The sequence below is a fragment of the Nycticebus coucang genome, chromosome 2 (assembly GCF_027406575.1).
Source record: "Nycticebus coucang isolate mNycCou1 chromosome 2, mNycCou1.pri, whole genome shotgun sequence".
NCBI classification, from domain to species: domain Eukaryota; kingdom Metazoa; phylum Chordata; class Mammalia; order Primates; family Lorisidae; genus Nycticebus; species Nycticebus coucang.
Genome location: NC_069781.1, coordinates 76159064 through 76180596, shown reverse-complemented (window position 1 = coordinate 76180596; position 21533 = coordinate 76159064). Strand labels below are relative to the sequence as shown.

At 43.9% G+C, this 21533-nt stretch overlaps 1 protein-coding gene across 1 annotated transcript; it reads left to right on the top strand.

Annotated features, from left to right (window-relative positions):
• The first annotated feature begins 398 nt into the window (after positions 1-398).
• Positions 399-11097, top strand: KCNV2 (potassium voltage-gated channel modifier subfamily V member 2). Its single transcript, XM_053571053.1, has 2 exons — positions 399-1924; positions 10785-11097. The coding sequence occupies exons 1-2, from the start codon at positions 551-553 to the stop codon at positions 11064-11066; spliced, it is 1656 nt and encodes a 551-aa protein (XP_053427028.1). The 5' UTR covers positions 399-550; the 3' UTR covers positions 11067-11097.
• Positions 11098-21533: the final 10436 nt, after the last annotated feature.

The window sequence follows — 21533 nt, the reverse complement described above, 5'->3', positions numbered from 1 at the left end:
TGTGCTGATAGAGAACCAGACATGGCCTGAAGTCAACTTTAAGCATCCTTTCGCTATTATTCCAGTTGATGGTGGGCTTACCTAGGGAAGAGGCTGCAGTCTCTCTCAATAATTAAAGGGTCCACATCCTACAGTTATTTCGGTTGATTTCATCTCAGCACACATATACTGAGTACTTCCTAAGAGCAAGGTTGACCGACATTTTTATTAGCAATAATCTCCACTGCCTTCTAATTATCTAGAGATTTAAGACAACATAATCATCCTCTACGTCACAGGGTGGAGGGGGGAGGAAACGGGTTAAGAGGCTCTAAATCCCTAACACTTGCTCCTTCCCTATCAGCAAGATTAGAACAGACAGCGGCCCTCTGCTGTGTTCTGGTGTCTGTACCGTCTGGCAGCTCTGTCGCAATGCCTAGCACCCTGGTATGCGGGCCCAGGTTGGTCTGAGACAGCACAGGCCATGTGACCGTCTTCCTAGAGGCTGTGAGGAGGCTAGGGACCCTACGACAGCCAGGAAGGAAGAGCAAAGGGTTCCCCTCCCGCAGCCATGCTGAAGCAGAGCTCCGAGAGGAGAAGATCCTGGAGCTACAGCGCAGAGAAGGAGGATGAGCCCCAAGCGGCGGGCTGCCAACACCGCAGGAGCATCTGCTCCGTGGGGGGCCGCTCTGGCTCCCAGGCCAGTATTCCGCCGTGGACCGAGGGCAACTATAACTACTACATTGAGGAGGACGAGGACGCTGAGGAGGAGGAAGAGTGGAAGGACGACCTTGCCAAGGAGGATCAGAAGGCAGAGGAAGTCGCCCCCGCCCAGCCCAATGGCCCCAGCGACCTTCCGGCCCGGTGGTCCACGCTGAACGTGAACGTGGGCGGCCACAGCTATCAGCTGGACTACTGCGAGCTGGTGGGCTACCCCAAGACGCGCCTGGGCCGCCTGGCCACCTCCACCAGCCGCAGCCGCCAGCTGAGCCTGTGCGATGACTACGAGGCCGAGACGGACGAGTACTTCTTTGACCGCGACCCGGCCGTCTTCCAGCTGGTCTACAACTTCTACGTGTCCGGAGTGCTGCTGGTGCTGGACGGGCTGTGCCCGCGCTGCTTCCTGGAGGAGCTGGGCTACTGGGGCGTGCGGCTCAAGTACACACCGCGCTGCTGCCGCATCTGCTTCGAGGAGCGGCGCGACGAGCTGAGCGAGCAGCTCAAGATCCAGCGTGAGCTGCGCGCCCAGGCGCAGGCCGAAGAGGCCGAGGAGCTCTTCCGAGACATGCGCTTCTACGGGCCGCAGCGCCGCCGCCTCTGGAACCTCATGGAGAAGCCTTTCTCGTCGGTGGCCGCCAAGGCCATCGGGGTGGCCTCCAGCCTCTTCGTGCTCATCTCCGTTGTGGCACTGGCGCTCAACACGGTGGAGGAGGCGCAGCATCACGCAGAGGAGGGCGCGGGCGGCCCGGACCTGCGGCCCATCCTGGAGCACGTGGAGATGCTGTGCATCGGCTTCTTCACCCTCGAGTACCTGCTGCGCCTCGCCTCCACGCCCGACCTGCGGCGCTTCACGCGCAGCGCCCTCAACCTGGTGGACCTGGTGGCCATCCTGCCGCTCTACCTGCAGCTGCTGCTCGAGAGCGTCACCGGCGAGGACCAGCAGCACGGCCAGACGGCCGGCCGCGTGGGCCGCGTGGGCAAGGTGGGCCAGGTGCTGCGCATCATGCGCCTCATGCGCATCTTCCGCATCCTCAAGCTGGCGCGCCACTCCACCGGCCTGCGCGCCTTCGGCTTCACGCTGCGCCAGTGCTACCAGCAGGTGGGCTGCCTGATGCTCTTCATCACCATGGGCATCTTCGCCTTCTCCGCCGCCGTCTACTCGGTGGAACACGATGTGCCCGGCACCAACTTCACCAGCATCCCCCATGCCTGGTGGTGGGCTGCGGTGAGTCCCGTGACCTTGGCCTTTCCCCTCCTCCCCCCAACCCGGCAGAAAGCTGTTGCTCCATTCCCTGGGACAGCTATGGCCTCCAATTGTTCCCCAAGACGCTGCGTGCAGCTCACAAAATAGCAGTGGATGTCGAAGGCTCGGAGAGACGAGCTCTGTCACTGAGTTTGGGGGGGGGGGTCCTAGGAATCTCCAAATCTAGATTTAGTCTTAGACCAGGGACAGATTTCAAAGGAAGATTCATCAGCATTACTATTATTATTTACCGTTTCTTGAACACCCTGTGTACTAACTGGTTTATAAAGCTTCTCATTTGAGCATGACAGCCCTATGAGATGGTTATGAGCATCATTTTTTAAAGACAAGTAGAAAAGGCTTCATTTTTGAAGGAAATTATAGATTTACACAGAAAACTCAGTGAGATTTGGCTGAACAATGTCGACCCTACCTGAAATCCCGTGCTCTTTGTTTCCAATCAATTCTGAGTGGACAGAAGCATCTAGAACTGAAACTTTCTTCAGCTTCCCTACAGTTCTTTCAGGACCCAATATCATTGCCCCATTTTACAGTAGAGGAATTGAGGTACCAAGAGTTTGGAGAGATGGTGTCCGTGACAGATTTCTGTGACAGAGCCAGGAAACTCAAACCGGTCCAGCTCGGAACCCCACGTCCTTCCCACGCTCAAGCACTTCCTCTTCCCAGTTTTAGTTCTTTTGCATGCCTTGCTTCATTTATGCAGTGAGTGTATTAGTTATTTTTTATCATAGTTTTGTTACTATTTTTATCTTTACTTTTTTCTTTAATAATTTACTCAAATACCTATTTCTGGTATTCTAGATGAATCTCTAGAAATAACTCCTCAGTGGGTCTTCTCAGATGAATAAGTTGGCATATATACATAGGAAAGAATTAGATATATTGTTTCCTTCTTTCTCTTTCAAGTAGCTTATAGTGCCAGTTTTCCCAAGTTAAAAAGTAAATATTTTCAACATTAACTTCGTGTTGTCAGAACCCACAGTCTCGTGTGAACTTCTGGGGCAACCCAACCTAGGGCTCCTATCAGTGTAGTGTAGCATCAGGGGAGATTTAGAGAACCTGATTCTAGCCTAGCTCCAGATCTGCCAATAATTAACTATGACCCTGAATAATGAACTGTGAAACCTCACTCCCTGTTATCAGTTTTCTCATTTCTGAGAGGAGGTTGGACTTGGAGAGGTCTACAGTTCAGTGAGTCTTCATTTCCTTGAAATCGGAAAGCTCATGTGTACGGCAAGATTTGTGAGCTTTCTGCAGTGACAGGATGACATTAGGCTCTTTCGAATGAGCTAGCCAAATGCTACTCCTCTGATCATATTTCAAGTGATGAAAGGTCATCCCCATAGTAGATAAACCATGGAGCTCATGAAGGATGATCTGTCCCCAGCAGATGACATTTACTTTGGAGGTGACTGAAGCAGAAAGGCAAAAGAGCAAATCCACATGCTGATGTACACGACAAAGTTTTAGAGTCAAATTTTCATTCATCCAAATATCTTAAAAGGCTGGCACACACAGGCACTGAACCTAGTGGACTTACTGATAACCATAGTTTTAATCCATGAACTTTGTTCAACCTTTTGAATATTAATATAAACATTTTAATAAGAATTGTTACTAATATTAGATTTTTTAAAAAAACTGAATCAGTTTTTTAAATTAATAATGATGCTTACCAATTATTGCTTTTATCAAAGTGAGGGTTTTTTTTTTTTGGTAGCCATTATCTCTACTAGGCACTATTTTCAGAGGCCAAATCTTGCACATTCTAACCTCCACATTTACCAGCCTTACCCTTTACTAATGGTCTTTGTCCATGTTGTTCTCAGATTTTAACCAGTAAAATTCATTGGAAGACTGATAACTTGTATCTCTTTCTAACCTAACCTATGAAAACAATAGGAACAATTCCCCTTGAATATTCTAGAATTATTCTATTCCTTAGGGCTGATTTGTTATTAATCCAGTTCTTTACACTTGTAATCATACTGTATAACATGTATAAGGGTCCATATTCTCAGTAGAACAAAGAAAAAACAACACCGTCAAAATAATGTGAATAAAATGCCTTGTTTCTGACATGCAGATGTACAGAGAAAACATGCAAAAATATTAGGACCAATTTCTCATGTAACCCACCAAAATCAATCTTCATTCCTTGAACAAAAAGTTTTTTTAAACTTCCAGTGTGCCAAGTAGTATTCTAAACAATGGCATTATAGAGTAATAGAACAAAAATAAAGCTTGTATTCTAGTGGAGAAAGTTGATAATTTCAGATATTGGCGTGGCTTATGCAGGATAAAAGAACAGAGGAAGATTTTGGAGGTTGAACCTTCCTTTGATGGGACAGAGAAACCCTCGTGGAGAAGATGACATTGAGACAGAATTTAATGATGAGAAGAAAGTCACCTAAATACACACCACCAAACAGATAAGAGATTCTAAGAAGAGGATTCCTGAAAGTAACTGATTCAGTTGTCTCCAAGCATTTTATTGATCATACATCTCATAGTTTTTAAAAATTTTGAGCATGTATTGATGATAAATGTGTATTTAGTTAATTATAAATGGATTAGATATATTGCCATAAAAATGATATATCACAAACCACCCCAAAATTCAATGGCTTAAAACATCAAGCATTTCTTTGGCTTATGAATTTAAAAATCAGCATTTAGTCTAGTTTCAACTAGAAGGCTCTTTTCATTAAGCTATTGTCACTTATTCACTTGCCTACTGGTCAGCTGGCGTGAAGGGAGAGACTAGGCAACATGTCCCCAGTCCTGCAGCAGCCATGTATTCATGATGTTGGCAAAAAGGAAGAGAGAAAGTGCAAGGCCAGTCATGCAAACATTACATTAACTTCTGTTTGTGTCATTTGCTCAACCCAATGGCCAAAGCAAGTCACGTGGCCAAATTTAGTCAAGGGTTGGGGCAGGATAAGAAACACCATATAGTTATCTGATAAGGAGCTTGGATACAGAAAGATGCAAAGAATTAGGTCTGATAAGACAATCATTCAATCTAGTAATAAACTACTCTCAAATGTATTATAAACATTGGAAAACATATGTTCAAATTGAAAATGTAAAGATGAAGTAAAGAAATATATAATTGATATTTTCTTTTGCCACCCCAGAACTCTACCTCCTTATGGGAACAGTCACTCAACATTAGAGACATTCTCTGATCTATTCTTCTATGTGTTTTTAGTACTTTCAGACAACCCCAAATCGGACTGACTTTTAATTACCTTTCCTCTATGCCAAGGATACTACAACCTTCCTCTGTAATTCACTTAAGGGTTTTAAGAGGAATACAGTAATTCTTATTGTTGTGAATTTTCCTACAGCTGCAAAACAAATCCCTCATGGATACTTAAGTCTTCAAAGGCTCATGCATTAGGATATAGGACAGTCCTGTCTTATTCATCTGTCAAGTGGAGGTTATTTTAGTACTAATGTACTAGGAAGCATATGTAAAATACTAGCCTGTAGTAAGTCTGCAATAAATAGAAACTGCTCTGTATGACTACTTGATAGTCTATCACATGGAAGCAATCACCTTTGCTTCCAAATTCATTTGGGGGTGGGGAATAAAACAGAAATGATTCTTTCTTTACTGGAGAAGAAAGAAATTGTGAAACGTCCAGAAGGACCAGCTGTCCCATCCCAGGAGAGCTTCTGAGTGTGCAAACTGACCCATGCCTGGAGTACTCCAGTCATTTGGGGGCTCTCTGGGCTGCCTGGGAGTGGGGGATGCATGGTATGTTTTTAAGCAGGAAAGGTCTAGTGGACTTGAAACCAACTATGCCCTTCTGAGCTATTCTGAGCAAGTTAGAGCTATAGACACCAAACAGGAAACTTTGGCATGAACTCATGGCTTCAAAAATCAACAAAATTCTCAGGAAGAAAATTTGTCTCTAGCTGAGGCACTAGATAATGTGTCCCAGAGGCTTCGCTTCCATCTTTGTTTTCCCAAAGTATGTTATCATTTCCTTGCAAATAGGTGACACAAGATCACAGATTTATTCTTGTTGATCAATTGCTTTGAGGAGACCCATTTGGATGGTAAATTAGTCAGGTTACAGTCAAGAAAATGGACATCAGGTGGTATTTCAAACTGAGATAATCCTGTTACTAATGTAACTGCAAAGAATAGCTGTTGGTCTTATAATTGGAAGAAGGTAGTGCTACCGGAAACAGAGATACAGTCTCTGTGTGGCTGTTACAAGGACTCCTAAATTGGCACCAGGAGGTTGCTTCCAGGAGTGTCAAAAACAAACAACAACAAATGCCTAAGCCATACTGTCAGGTGCTATTCCAGGAATGATGGCAGAAACTCGCAGGACAAGGTATTATTTACATCCTAATCCCACCTTCCAGTCTCCCACTAGTGTCTCTCATTGGCAGAGCATAACTAGAAGACAGAAGGCAAGGGAATCTGAGAAATGCAGTTTGCAGACTCCCAGTCTCAGAATTACGGAGCAAAGTACAGGAGGGAATCAGCTAGGGACTGGTAGACAACTGGTAAATAGCTGGCACAGAAGATGTTAGAGCTTTCTCCCTGCTCCTTCAGAAATAGCCCAGGAGCTATAAATGGAGCAAGGGCTCTTAGGCATGGTTAGGACTTTTGATCTTGTGGATTCCTGATTTTAGAGTGGTACCCTTTTTCTTTTTTGGCCGGGTCTGGGTTTGAACCTGCCACCTCCAGAACCTGCCACCTCCAAAGGGGTAGGGGCCGGCACCCTACCCCTTTGAGCCATAGGTGCCGCCCTAGAGCAGTACCCTTTTATTAATTAATTAATTAATTTTTTTCATTTAATCACAGCTGTGTACATTAATGCAATCATGGGGTACAATGTGCTGGTTTTATATACAGTTTGAAATATTTTCATCAAACTGGTTAACATAGCCTTTATGGCATTTCCTTAGTTAGACGGTGCTCAGTGGCTCATTGCTAAGTCATGGAAGAAGCCTTTTATGTCTTTAAAGTATGTTTCTCCTGGTGACCAACAGCTTAAATGGAACATGATAGAATTATAGAGGGCAGGGAGATGGACTACCAAGTAAACTGAGGCTGTAGAGGGCATCGTTACCGTGCACCTCTCTGTGGACAGATGAAAAGATCTCCAATGTGCATCTGTGGTTTTGTTTTACCTTGTGCACACCTCCTCCTCTTTGTACCATTTACGTACGTGTTGGAATTGTAATGTACAGGTGAGGGCTATTTTCTCTTCAAGGTGGTCACCTATGACCTCATTCTAACAGTGCTTCTACTAATCAAAACATTCTTTGCGTTCCACTGAAGAATTACCTTCAGAGCCAGTGACATGCCCATTGCTTCTTTGGAATGGTGCTAAATCTTTACGTTTTAAAGGCTAGATTCAACATTTTAAAATAGTCAAGACACTTGAATTTAAGACTGGCACCTACCTAGAGTTAACTATCAGGGTGGATATGGCCACTTGGATCAAGGTCTTGCCACTGAGTCTTGTTTGAAGATTATAATCAAAAAGAGGAATTCCAAATATTCTTGTTGCAACAGCACCATGGATAAGTATAGCCTTTGAAGCTAAGTCCTTTAAAGGACAGCATGCACTGAGGTGTGTAACAATGTTATTCCCCTACCCCACCCCCCAAAAAAGGTTTGTCTTCACTACCTCCAATTCTTAAGGAAAAGTAGGAGTATTATTTTGACAAATCATTTTTATTCCCTAGGATAATTCCTAGATGCATAGACTACTGGGTGCCAAAATTTAATCTAGACCTAGTTCATTATGAGGAAAATAGGCATTCTTGTTAAATGAGAAATACAACTATTCTGAAGTTTGGAGTAAAATTTGATGCTCGTCTTCATAGTGTTTGGCAGATCAGGACTTGCTGATTAATGAGTGAGCTGCTAAGGGAAGTTCACATTCTGGCTTTGGGACCCAAGGCCAAGGAAAATACGTAAGTCTTCATCAGAATGGTAAGTTTTCAGTTTATAGAGTTGCTGAACTAGGCAGTTTTTTCCCAAGATCTTAAGATGGATTGCAGAAATTTTGGTCACATTTCCAAATCCAACTCTTGCTAACATGAGAACTCACTCTGAGGTCACTTGGGTCAATCTGTGGCCTGTGGTTTTTAATGCCCATCTAGGGAAAAATGGTTTGGCCCATGGAACATGAAGAAAAAGTTCCCTAAAGCCAGGGAATCCTGAGTTCCTCCCTGAGTGAAAGAGCAAGAAGCAAATCATTCATGGAATGAAGTTATCCACAAAGCAGGCAACACATAAATTAACTGTCCATTTTGAAGGAATTCTTGAGGATCAATCACACACAGCCTCCTAGCAGAAGAGATCATTTCTCTAAAAACAGAGATCCAAACTATACAAAAATATTTGGACCATATTATGCATATCAAATATTTACTCTCCTTTAGGCCAATTCTCTTTGCTCTTGACTTTTTGCTCAGAGTTCAGCCAGAAATAAATAAATAATGAAATTGGGGTAGAGAGTGAAGCAAAGCCAGCATGGAGATTGATCTAAAGTTTAGAATTAGCTCTTTGTCTTAGCTATTTTCCTTCCCTTTTCTCCTCCCACCCTCTCCCACTACCCACATCCCGGACCCTGGAGTGATTTGTTTCCTCCCATGTTGGACTTTCACAGATATTTAATGCTTTAAAACTACCCCATCTTGCCACTTACTCCTACATACAAATTCCCTTTAGGCTACCTCCAGGGAAAAATCAAGCTTAATCAAACATTCATACAGAGGTGTGGGTGGTGTTAGGGACAGAGGAAAGCTATTGTTCACTTCACACACCTGGATAGAGATCTGACTCAAGTTCTTTTACTTTTGGTGTGACCAAAAACAAGGCAGGCTCATGCCAGGAGCCCTATGGTTAAACCATGATCTCACTTGGTAACTGTCTCATCCCACCCTTTGGTCTGGAAGGTGGGGGAAGGGGATGCAGCATGGAGCCAGAGGGTTCCCACCCGATCTTCCTCATCCAGCACTGAGCAGTAGTCAGGGAGCAGCCTGTTTCCACAGCCTATGGGTCTCATACGCACAGCATGGGTAAAGTTTCTAGTATAGAATGTACTCAAAGTTGGTGTTTGCCTCTCCTCAGCTGCGGCCAGCTGCAGGACAGGGCATTCCTGGGTTTGCCTATGTGACAAGTATTCATACTGTTGCTCACACCCTCTGTGCCAGGCACCCCTTCAATCCCTGTACCAACCCTGTGACACAGACACCACACAGGTCAAAAGTAGAAACTAAGGCAGAATTTAGATGTCCTGGCCAACTCACTCAGCTGGAAAGTGGATTCAGACCCATGGCGTCTAGCGTGGTCCTGCTTTCTTCCTCATCTACACAATCCTGCCTCTTTGATGCTTGTGTTCTACCACTGCAGAAAAATGGCAACACACCTCTCAGAAGGTCTCTTATCAGAGATGGAGCAGTGAGAGGTGTGTCACCTGCCCCCTACCACTGAAGAAGGGCACCCTTTCCCTTTGTATGGACAAGATGGAGCTGGGGTTCTCATCAGCACCTCCAGACTTGCCCAGCTGGCTCACTTCTCCATTTCATTCTAATCCATCAACCACTCTAAGTTCAAACCAACATTCACATCATCAGAACAAAAACACATGTCTAAGGTAAAGGCCACCTCAATATGGATGAACGGGGTGATTTTGTACACTTTACTGCCATCTGCAGGAAAACTGTGGCAACAATCACACAAATCCATGAAGCAAAGGGTGCCCCCTGGAGTTGTGCAGTGCACAACTTTTACAACTGTAAAAGCTCTGTTTAAAAGGCTTCTAGTAATTTAACCAATAGCCTGGGGGATCAAAGGGAGTACATGAGGCATAAAAAACAGTTCCCAAGGGATTTTCCCAGGGCTTTCTCTGACTACACTGATAACTAGTCCCACGGGTATCTGCATTTTAAAACAGAAGCTTGTTAACCTAAATAAATCTCCAATTAGTGGGATTTAAATCAATGTGACAAGAGTGATGGGAAATATTTCATGCAGGGGTGAACATATTTCTGGTCAGTGATGTCTACAAAAGTCCCTTCGAAAAATAATGAGTGTTTCTCCAGACACTTGCAATTAAAGCACCTTCATATAAAATCTCACATTTGAACTACGTAACAACTCTGAGAAGACCACTGTCTCGGTTTTAAAGATGAGAGGAAGACAGTGGAGGAGTTTAATGCCTTTTGTGTCCCTTGTACTTATTAAATGCTTTGTGTTCATTTTCTAATTTCTTTTTCACAAGAATCCCAAGTGTTGGGTAGTATTTTTAGAAAAAGAAACCAAGGCTGAGAGCGTCTGAATGTTTTGCACATGGTCAAACCATTCAGAATCAAGACTTGACTCAAGGCCTTGACTATTCCTAAGCCCAAGCTCTTTCCGATACATGTGTCATGTAGGCAAACCCAGGGAGACTGTGTCCTGAAGCTGCCCCAGGGGGAGAGGGGCAGGAGATGGTAGCAAAGACCCACATTTATACAGCGCATTCTATATCAGGAACTTAGCATTTTAAATGCTTTTTACAACTGGCAGGTATGTATTATTCCCACCCCACCCACCCAATGTGGTATATGAGAACATGCATAAGTTACAGGCAAAGTCTTTCAGCTCCATGGCTTGTACTCCTTCACTCCTGCAGGCAGACTTTCTGGTACCTACTAAAGATGGCTCTGTGGGCAGCCCTTACACTTCCCACATGCACCTGCAAACAGACAAAAGACACGCCCCAGCCTGCTCCTCTCCCTTTCTTTTCCTTCCTCGTGGTGCTGACGATTCCATCCTGCTTTTGCCCCTATACAGGTGAGCATCTCCACCGTGGGCTATGGAGATATGTACCCGGAGACCCACCTGGGCAGGCTTTTTGCCTTCCTCTGCATTGCTTTTGGGATCATTCTCAACGGGATGCCCATTTCCATCCTCTACAACAAGTTCTCTGATTACTACAGCAAGCTCAAGGCTTATGAGTATACCGCCATACGCAAGGAGAGGGGAAAGGTGAACTTCATGCAGAGAGCCAGAAAGAAGATGGCTGAGTGTTTAGCTGGAAGCAGCTCACAGCCCACCCCTCGGCAAGAGAATTAGTATTTCAAAGGACAGATGGGCTGGTAAATTCCATGAACTTCAAGACTTCATTTATCACCTCCTTTAATTCATCATGATTAGCAACACGTGAAGCAGATATGCACAAAGGGCGTTCCCTTCACAAAGGTCTACCTCTTAGAAATCCTCAGTTTGGCCCCAACTCAGAAAGTCTCAGATTGCTCATAACTGTTGTGAGAGTCTGACCTTCCCAATGGCATTGATGTTGAAAACTTAAGGAGCAACAGCTTAGAGTTCTCTTGTAGCGTCTCATGGCATCTAGCTCAATAAATAGCTTGAATGGACTTGGGAAGAATTTCCTTAAAGAAAAATAGTCTTTTGGGTTTCCAGAGAGGAGTGTTACAGCAGGAACTATACAAGCTTTGAAGTTAGACCAACCTCAACCAGAATCCCAGATGTACCAGCTGTATGATATTGGGCAGTTGACTTTAACCCTCTGACCCTCAGTTTTTTCAAATGTAAAATGTAAGGTAATAACATCTACCTTGTAATCTGAGTGTGGGGACAGGAGATAGTATTTGTAAATGCTCAATAAATGATAGCTGTCAAAATTGGGTGTTGTCTAAGATTCTCTAGACAAAGGCAGTTTTGCTCCCCAGGGAACATTTGGTAATGCCTAGAGATGCTTTTGATTGTTCCTACTGTGAGGGGGAATAAAGGGAGCTTTCTGGCATCTGGTAGAGGTGAGGGATGCTGCTAAACATCTCGCAATGCAAAGGACAGGCCCCATAACAAGGAATTCTCTGCCAATAGTGCACAGCTTGAGAATCCTGCCTAGACTTTAATATGGGGACTCCCCAGATTGGACCTGGGAAACACACCTAAATGTGTAAATCCCCTCCCACTGAAAAAAGCCTTCACACTGTCCTCACCACCTTGGACTCTCTCCCCTCTCCTTTCCAAGAAAGGACAAAAGCACACCCTGCCTTTTGGAAAAAGCTCTGAGGTAACAAAGGGAACTAAATGAGCGTGGCCCTCCACCCTGGCTGTCTGTGGGTTATAAAATCAATGCCCACAGGAAATCAGTCCTTTCTCTTCCTGCAATCTTCTTAGTTTCTTTCCCCTATCTATAAGACTATTAGAAATTAACGTCTTGAAAAACAAAGGTTCATTTGAGCTGAGCCCACAGAGATTACTCCAGAATTGGAGCTTGCTGTGCAGATTGTCAAATTTGTCTTAGGGCAAGACCCAACCTATGCTTGTGTCATAAAAATAAGAATTTATGTATCTTACAGTGACAAGCCCTTTGGGTTGTATGTATAGTATATAACTTCATTCAATCTTCAATGCATCCCTAAATAAGATATAATACTCATTTTTAATTTAGGAAGAAATGGAGGTTTAGAGAAGTAAAGTAGAAGTAATTCCATGGTGTTTACACAACCTATAAATGTGTAAATGGTGGGACTGGGCTCTCAGCCCAAAACTTTCTGATCTCCAAGGCTCTTGCTTAAAGTCTAAACTTGTAGTTCTCAAACTGCAGCAGCATCACCTGGAGGGCTTGTTAAAGCTGAGTGTGTGCTGGGCCCCTTCTTGAGGGCATGAGTCAGGAGATCTGGGGTGGAGCTCAAGAAAGTGTATTTCTAACAAGTTTCAGGTGATGCTGATGCTTCCAGTACAAGGGACACATTTTGAGAGCCACAGGTCTGAATCATGTCACTCCCCTCCCATGAGGAGCTATGATTATGAAACTAGGCTGAAGTTGGCAAACTGGATCTATATTTCCCTCCCTCTTACTCCCAACTTTTATTCACAGCAGGTGCAATGACCTGGCAGCTGAAGGACAGACAGAAGCCCTAGTGTAAGCCTTACTGCATGGTTGCGAGATAAAACGCAGAATGCCGGATCTCTTAGTCTGTTTGAGATGCTATAACAGACCATTACAGGCTGGGTAATTTATAAAGAACAAACATGTATTGCTCACAGTTCTGGAGTCTGGGAAGTCCAAGATCAAGATGCCTGCATGTTTGGTGGTCGGGTGGTGCCTTATGGCAGACTCCACCCAGGTAGAGAAACACGTGGCAGGAAGACAAACTCTCCAGACACTGCCTAAAGGCCTCTTTAAAAAGGCCTTGATCGCATTCAAGAGGAACTCTTATAGCCTAATTGCTTCTTAAAAAGCCTCACTGCTTACTACTATTGTATTGATAGCACCTGAATTCTGGAGGGGACACATTTGAAACCATAGCATCAGTTAAATTTGAACGTCAAGATAAACAACAAATAACTTTTAGCAGAAGTGTGTTCCAAATATTGCATGGTACATACTTCTACTACAAAATTGTTATTTATCTAAAATTCAAATTTAACTGAGTGTCCTATATTTTCATTTGCTAAACCTGGTAATTATCTACTATTGCTTTTGACAGCCCAAATTTGCCTCTTATGAACAGAAATTACCCCTAAGTCCTAAAACCCCAGCCAAACAGCCAGGCTCCTCAGTCAAGGGAGACTTCTCTTCCCTCTTGCAAAATCAAAAGGAGAAATTTTGAATCCCTGTCTTTGCCAGATACAATCACGCAAAGTTGCCGTGCGCAGGAGGTCTGGATCACAGCTTGCGTAACCACCTGACGTGCTCAGTGCAGCAGCTGCCTCTTTCCGTCCACCTCCAGGCTTCTTGCTGCTTCTGTGGTCTCCGAGGGGAGAGGTTTGTCGATGAAGTGCATCTGCAGGGCTGTTAAGGGACATGGGGAATAGAAGGGGTTGATGTTCATCACCCCTCCCTCTGCTCAAGGCCCAGACTTGACCAGCAGAAGAGACTTCCTGAGAGAAAGGAGTAGACGCTGGTTGGAGAGGGTTGGGTGAGGTCTTGATGACAAAGATGGACTTTTCTAGGTCCCTAGCAGGGGACTTAGTAAATGGCAGTGGGTGCCTTTCTCCTAATCTTACTGACCACATCTGCGCAGACAGCTGTGCACTGCCTCCTGAGTAAGACTGACAGATGGAAGGGAGCTCAAACAAAAAGCACCTTTCATGAGTCTTACCGTGTGCCAGGCACAAAACCAACGTTATTTCACTTAATCCTTCAATAGCCCTATGATGTCGGTTTTAAGGTGGCTTAGTCACATTGAACTTGACATGGTCTTTGGGTCTGAGTTTGAAACCCTGCTCTGCCATTTACTATGATCTAAAACCAGAGGAAGGTGCCATTTCATAAAAAATAGCTGAATATTGGCAATTTCATAAGGTATAAACTAATAGTTGTATGATCACAATCTCTCTGAGCCTCAGTTTCTGCATTATTCAGATATAAATGATAATAGTATCTTTTTCAGGGTTTTGGTGGTAATTATGTGATATAAGAGATACTTAAACCCTTAGCACACTATCTGACAGATGTTAAGTACTAAATACTTTTGGTAACTATTATTACCATTATCATCACTATTTGTCTGACTACACAGCAAATCCATACAAACCCAGATAAAGTAACTTGTCATGGAAGAGAATATTCTGTGAAGACCAGTGAAGATGGCTTTAAATGCTATTGCTAACCCCCTACACTGCCCCCCACTATGCCTAAGGATCTAGACCAGTCTGCCCAATAGAATTTTCTGCAGTGATGGACATGTTATTATCCACTATATAATACAGTAGCTACCGACCACAGGTGGCTTTTGAGCAAAATGTTCAAAATGCAACTAGTGTCACTCAGGAACTAAATTTTTTGTTTGTATTTAATTTTAATTAATTCATTTTAAATTTAAACGGCCATGTGGCCAGAGACTTCCATATTCGACAGCACAGCCACAGGCCTGTCTTCTGCCCTCAGGATGGAGTGTTTAGCTTTTTCTGGAGGAACAGAACCAAGAAAGAAAGAAGAAAACATGACAGTCCCCTCTTCTGGCCCAGAAGCTGAGATAGGTTTTCAGGCCAATATGTACAGCATTGGAAATAAACATTGTTGATCTGATTGATGGACTGGAAAAAAGAAGATAAAATCTTCCAAAGTGTGAGCAACAGCAAAAAAGAGCTCAGAAAGGATCATCTCCATCATTCAACTGGATCCCAGTATTCATGGCGAGGGACAGCTGGTCTCCCTGGCTTGGGCTAGCTCTTAGCTGCACACTTCATCTTCTCAATCTCCCAACCCATGCTGGGCCAAAAATGCTTCCCTTGTTTTACCTTAGCTTCAAGGAAATGAGTGAACATATTCAAAGGACACTTCTTTTAAAATGAAGGAAAAACACTAGGTCATCACCACAAAAAAGAATGAGAAAACCATGTTTCCTGAGATTCCAGGTTCAGGAAAGTAGTTTAAGTTTTGCTGAAACCCAAATTCTCTTCTCCCAGGCTGATACCCTGGCCTCTCAAATCAAGATGATCCTGGTCCCTATAACTCAGAGTTCCCTTCTGTTCCTGCTATTTCTTCTCTTGTGACACCTTTAAAATGCCTGTGATTTTTGTATTCTGCTTTCTATGTCTATCCTTGTGGGCTGGGGCCTTCTGTCCTCCCACAGCCATTGTTTATCCTTCTCTGTCCTGTGGCAGGACGTAAGGGACCTGTCTCCAAAGTCTGCCCCCTGTAAGCTTCCAGCCCTCTGGTGGGATTATCCTCAGGTGAGAGCAGAGAACATTCCAGGAGTTTACTTCGCACACTCTGTCCAGCAGTGGCCTACAGACATGGCCATCTGAGTAGCCCTCTTTGTGACCACAGCATTCACAGATCCCAGAAACACCTGTTCCTCCTGTTGTCCCTTCAGGAACGGTAATGGCTTCCACTTTTGCTAGTCACTGGGTATCTTCCCCACACTTGTTGGTTTAAGGGAACCAACAAGGGTGGGGTTGGCCACACCTCCATAAATAGACTTCTTATTAAAATCTCTTCAATCAAACCTTTTGAGGATGCTATTTATTTCCTGCTGGGATCTTGCTGAATACACCTTGTGTATTTTAAGAAAAATATACGGCTAATATTCCTCAAATAGCCACCAAAAAGATGAGGCATGTTTATCCAATCATGACTCCTCAACATATCATCCCAGACAGAGAAACACAGTCCTCGGATTTATAGACACAGAGGCATATCCAGCTCAGAGATGGCTGGCAGGGCAGTGATGATTGGCATCCCAAAGTGTCAGAAATGATTCATCCTTCCAGTCAAAGGCTTTTAGCTCTGCCTTCCTCAGGAGCAGTTTTCAATGACTCAATATTCAGAGTTCCCTTATCCAACCCCATTCAATATATACAAATTGATTTTTGTGACTATATGATGGAATAGAGTGCAGAAAATCAGCTGGAATATATGCATCTAGGAACAGAAGTTTTCATGTCCTCTGAGGACATCACAAAACCATCCGCCAGGCTTCTATTTTGATTCAGTAAGGTTTATCTATCTTGGCTCCCAGGTGATAAAACTGAGATCCAGAGAAGTTAAGAAAAATGCCCAGAGATGAATCTGTTTTCCATGCTGCCATCCTCCTCACTGTGTCCACAGCAGACACTCTTAATCAATCACAGTACTCATTTCCATCAAAAAGCCTTCTCATCACAGTTCTCTAGCTACTGATACAAAGCTGTCAGAGTTGACACTCAAGACTTATTTTCCATCCGGGCATGTGCTCAGACTTTAAAAAAAATTAGAGGAAGTTCAGGCACAGTCCTAGAACTTCAGAAGGCTGAGGCAGGAGGATCACATTGAAGACCCACCTGGGCAACATACGAAGATCTTGTCTTTATAAAAACAAACAAACAAACAAACAGAAAAATTAGCTGGGCGTAGTGGTGTGTACCTATAGTCCTAGCTGCTGAGGAAGCTGAGGAAGCAGGAATGAGTGAGCCCAGAAGTTTGAGGCTGGGGTGAACATTGAACACACCACTGCCCTTCAGCCTAGGTGATGGAGTAAGAGCTTGTCTCTAAAAAATAATAATAATAAATTAGAAAGAAAGAAGGACTAGAAGAAATCTCCTAGTGCACTGTCTTTTTTGAGGAATTTCACTGTAAATTCAGAAAACCCATGTGGACAATCCTTAATACCTAGTAAGTTTTGTTACGTGAACCTCCCTAAGCCTCAATTTCCACATTATACTATGGAGATCACTAGATTTCCTTATTGGAAGGGTTAACTGATATATCAATGCAAAGTACCTGGCACAATATCTATCATACAATAGATGCCCAGTTCATGGTAGCTCTTATTCATTCTATATAGACAGAACATCAAAGACATCCATCATCTGGAGTGTGCCCTTCTTTGGGGGCACCAGGATCCACAGTCAGTAGATTGTTCACAGGATTTTAGTTCTCCTGGAATATGTGCCTGGTAGACTGCATTTCCCCACCATATTCAAGTTATATGTGGCCAAGTTATACATGGCTTGTTTTGGCTAAATGAGTTGAGCAAAAGAAATATTCCTTCTCAGTGGAAGCATTTAACAGCCACTTTTCTCCTCCAGTCATCCCTTTCTATGTTTCTGTAATTGACATCTTAACAAATGTCAAGATGAATGCAGCATCCATCAGCTAAAGTCTCTGAGTGACAACGATGAGCAGAACCCCAGGCTGACCCCTGTCGGAGATGTAGTGTAACTGAAAAATTCTTCTCTCTTGGGTAAAGCCACTGAGATTCTGGAGTTGTTTCTAATCCACCTTGACAGCTGCTTCTTTTTGCACCAAGTTTCCAGGGAAGCTGAAACTTCTCTAACTGACAACAGAGAAGTGACTTAAAGCATTCTTGTGTCTTGAATATTCATGTCTCCCAAAGTAATTTTCTCACTCTCCTACATAGTGCTGGATAATAATACTGTTTAAAATATATCAGCTGGCCATTATATGCCAAGCTTTTTTCTGGACACTTTATGCATGCTAATGTGTATATTTATCACCATGTCTGGCATATAGTAAATGTTCAAACTCATGCTAGTTGTCATTATCATCATTGTCACCATTATTCTGCATCATCTCCAGGCCTGTGACAACCCTGTGAGTAGGAACTGTCACTACCTCCACTGGATGGAAGAGGAAACGAAGACACAGGTGGTCAGGCAATATGCTCAAGGTTTCAGAGGCAGCACATAATGCAGCAAGGATTTGCACCCACGTATGCTTGGACCAAAGTCCTTGCCCTTTCTGCTCCGTATTTGCCCAAGGAAGATTGCCAAAAGCTGTGTGATCCACTTTCCTGAGACAAGTCTGCTTTCCACTGGATGGGCCGGTGCCCCAACATCAGAACTGTCCCCCTTGCTCTATCACAAGTTTGTTAAAGACTAATTCACTGAGGTGGAGAGAATTGGACCCCCACTCCCACCCCAACCAACTCTTTCATGGAAATTAAAAGTTGGCATTCAGGAAGATGGTATTTTTTTTTTCTACCAGCTTCAAGATTTGCTACCTCTCTCTCCCTACTTAATCTTCTTCAAAATCTCTAGGCTTTTCTGTCATTCATTTCTGTTTCAGAAGTAGCCTGGGACAATGAGCCAGTGACATATTTGCCCTGCCCTGCTCCTCTCCCTAGAGCTGCAGAGTCCAAACAGGGAGGGAGAGAGAGAACCAAAACAGACTCACCAAGCAACCTCCACTTACCACATCTGCCTCCAGGCCATTTATTTCATTAAAGCACAGGACGCTCAAGGGAACCTCAGGAAAGGGGATAATTTCATTTTTCCTACATCTTGGAAATTAACATTCTTTCCAGAAAATAATTTGCTTTGTTCTTTGAGAAAGCTGAAGAGGGAAGAAAAGGGGACAAAAGAGTGAAAGGTAAGAAAATGAGACGGAGGGGGGAAAATAGATGTGTAGAAGAGGGAAAGAAGGGGAGTAACATGGGGAAGGAAGAAAAGGGCAAGACCAAGAACAGAGTAGCAATGGAGGTTGATTCTTTATATCACCAACTAATTTGAAATTTATTTTTCAAAATTTTACTTGGCACTATATTGCCAATCATGCACATTGGGGTGTTTTGTAGAATTTTTTTTTGCACTCCCACTCACACCCCTAAAAAAAAGCCTCTAACTCAATGGTTCTCTAAGTTTGGTTTATATCTATAGTTCATTTTGCAATGGCATTGGGTAGGGGAAGGAGAGACTTTCTAGTCCAGCTGACCTGGATTCAAAATCCAGTCTGAGTACATTGTTTTCATTTGAAAACACTTGTTAATAACTGTAAGTGTGCCAAGCACTGTTCTGGCACAGAGTTACAGTGCACAAAATTCTTTGCTTTCATAAAGCTTCGATTCTAGAGGAATGAATAAAAAGGAGAATACGTGGTATTTTGGTAATAACTACAATGGCAGAAAATAAACTATAAGAGGAGGAGAAGAAGTAATAATGTTGGGATAAGGCACAACTTTTTTTTTTTTGAGACAGAGTCTTACTCTGTCACCCTGGGTAGAGTGTTGTAGCTCATAGCAACTTCCTCCTGCCTCAGCCTCCTGAGTAGCAGGGATTACAGGTGCTTGCCACAAGGCCCAGCTAGTTTTTCTATTTCTAATAGAGATGGGGTCTTGCTCTTACTCAGATTAGTCTCCAACTCCCGAGCTCAGGTTTTAAATTAAATGGTCAGGGTGGAGCTCACTGTGAAGGATGACCCTGCAGCAAAGCCTTGCAGGTGGCAAGGAATGAACCTGGAAGCTATCTGGGGAAGGAGCAAACACCAAGTGCAAATGTAATGGGGTGAGAGCCCTGACACCCCTGCCCTGCCCCCCATGTGTGTCTAGGGACAAGAAGGAGCCCATTGAGCCCTGAGGAAGAGTAAAGAGGTGGAAGTTTGTGGGTCCTGGTGCTGCCGAAGAGTTGCTGAAGTTCAGACATTAGAGGGAGTGAACTCTAAAGAAAGTGATGTTCACAGGTGGACATTTGAATTCAACTTTATGGAATAATGTATAATGGATAACCTTTATCCAACCTGCAGGCCACAATTCCTTGAGGCTGGTTCTGCCTATCTTTGGTGTTAGATATCATGAAAAATATGCATGAACCTTTTTCTTTTTGGCTCATCAGCTTTTGTTAGTGTTTGTATATTTAATGTGTGACCTCCAGACAACTCTTCTTCCAATGTGCAGCAGAGAAGAAAGAAGGTTGGGTACCCTGAAAGTCTAAGACCATGGCAGCGAGTGTCTGAAGTAGGGCAAAAGCAAAACTATTGACAATGAGGGGGCAAAGGGTATCAGGAGTATCACCTAGGTAGGTACTGAGATCCCTAAGAATGAGAGAGGAGTGGTGTTGGAAGGGGTGACAATGCGCCAAGTCCTACCCTGCAAGGCACTGGAGGGAGAACCTGGAGGTCATTAGTTGACTGAGATCAGGAGGGGGAGGGGTCAGTGACTTAAAATTCAAACTTAGTTAGCAAGGAGGGCAGTCTGAACTCCTCTTGACTCCTGCCACATCTAGCTCTGTGTCCTTGGGCAAGCCAGTTTCATGATCTATAAAGGGGTTCAATGAGACCCATCTCACAGGATTGCTGAGAGGCTTAAAAGTAGACAACATCCAGAAAGCTGCTAGAAGACACAGTCCAGCAGGTGGTAGGTACTCACCATTGTCAGGCCCACAGCCTAGCACTCAGGTCACATGCATCTGAGTTCAAATTCTGACTGCTCTTCCTAACTGTGTAATCTAGTTATTTAATTTCTCTGGGTCTCAATTTTCTTATATAAAAGATTGGAAGAATAATACCAGGCACACAGGCCCCTTGAATGGAATAAATGGAAGGATAATATAAGGAACTATTAGGTTTTACCTTCTTTTTGCTAGAAGAGGCTTCAAGCCATAAAGAAGTTTTTTTCCAGATGGCGTCTATGGCTCAGTGAGTAGGGCACCAGCCCCATATACCAAGGGTGGTGGGTTCAAACCCGGCCCCAGACAAATTGCAACAAAAAAATAGCCGGGCACCTGTAGTCCCAGCTACTTGGGAGGCTGAGGCAAGAGAATCACCTAAGCTCAGGATTTGGAGGCTGCTGTGAGCTGTGTGACGCCACGGCACTCTACCAAGGGTAATAAAGTGAGACTCTGTCTCTAAAAAAAAAAAAAAAAAAAGGTTTTTTCCTCCCTACTCCTAGCAATTATTAAAGTGAATCAGCAAACCTCTGTATTTTGGGCTCTCTTGTCCCAGGGAAACTAAGGAACGAACCTCTTTGAGAAGTTCACAGGGCTGCTACTCAGGCCTGAAGTACGTTAGTGGGTAAGGTAAGATCATGCTGACCTGGAAGAAGACAGAGACTAGAATTGGGAGTTGACATTGGACAATGGGTAGCCAGAAAAAGACAGGTGGGGGATAAAGAAGGGCTGGGATCTGCAAGGAAGTGGCGGAGAGTGACCTGCCAACCTAAGGCAGACTCAGACTAATGTGCAGGGTTGCTACCGTGATAGTGCAAAGTCTTCATTTCCCTTCCAGCCCTGCCACATTGGTGGCCATGTCTGCAGGCTGGAGGTCAAAGGTCCCAGAGTGTATGTACAGGAAGCATGTTGTATTTTTTTCCCCCATCTTGTTCTTGGCTCAGAGCATAGCGGGCCACC

Coding starts and splice junctions, on each gene's coding strand:
- KCNV2 (XM_053571053.1), top strand. CDS start 551: ATGCTGAAGCAGAGCTCCGAGAGGAGAAGATCCTGGAGCTACAGCGCA. Junction 1,925..10,784: donor ATGCCTGGTGGTGGGCTGCG/GTGAGTCCCGTG, acceptor GCCCCTATACAG/GTGAGCATCTCCACCGTGGG.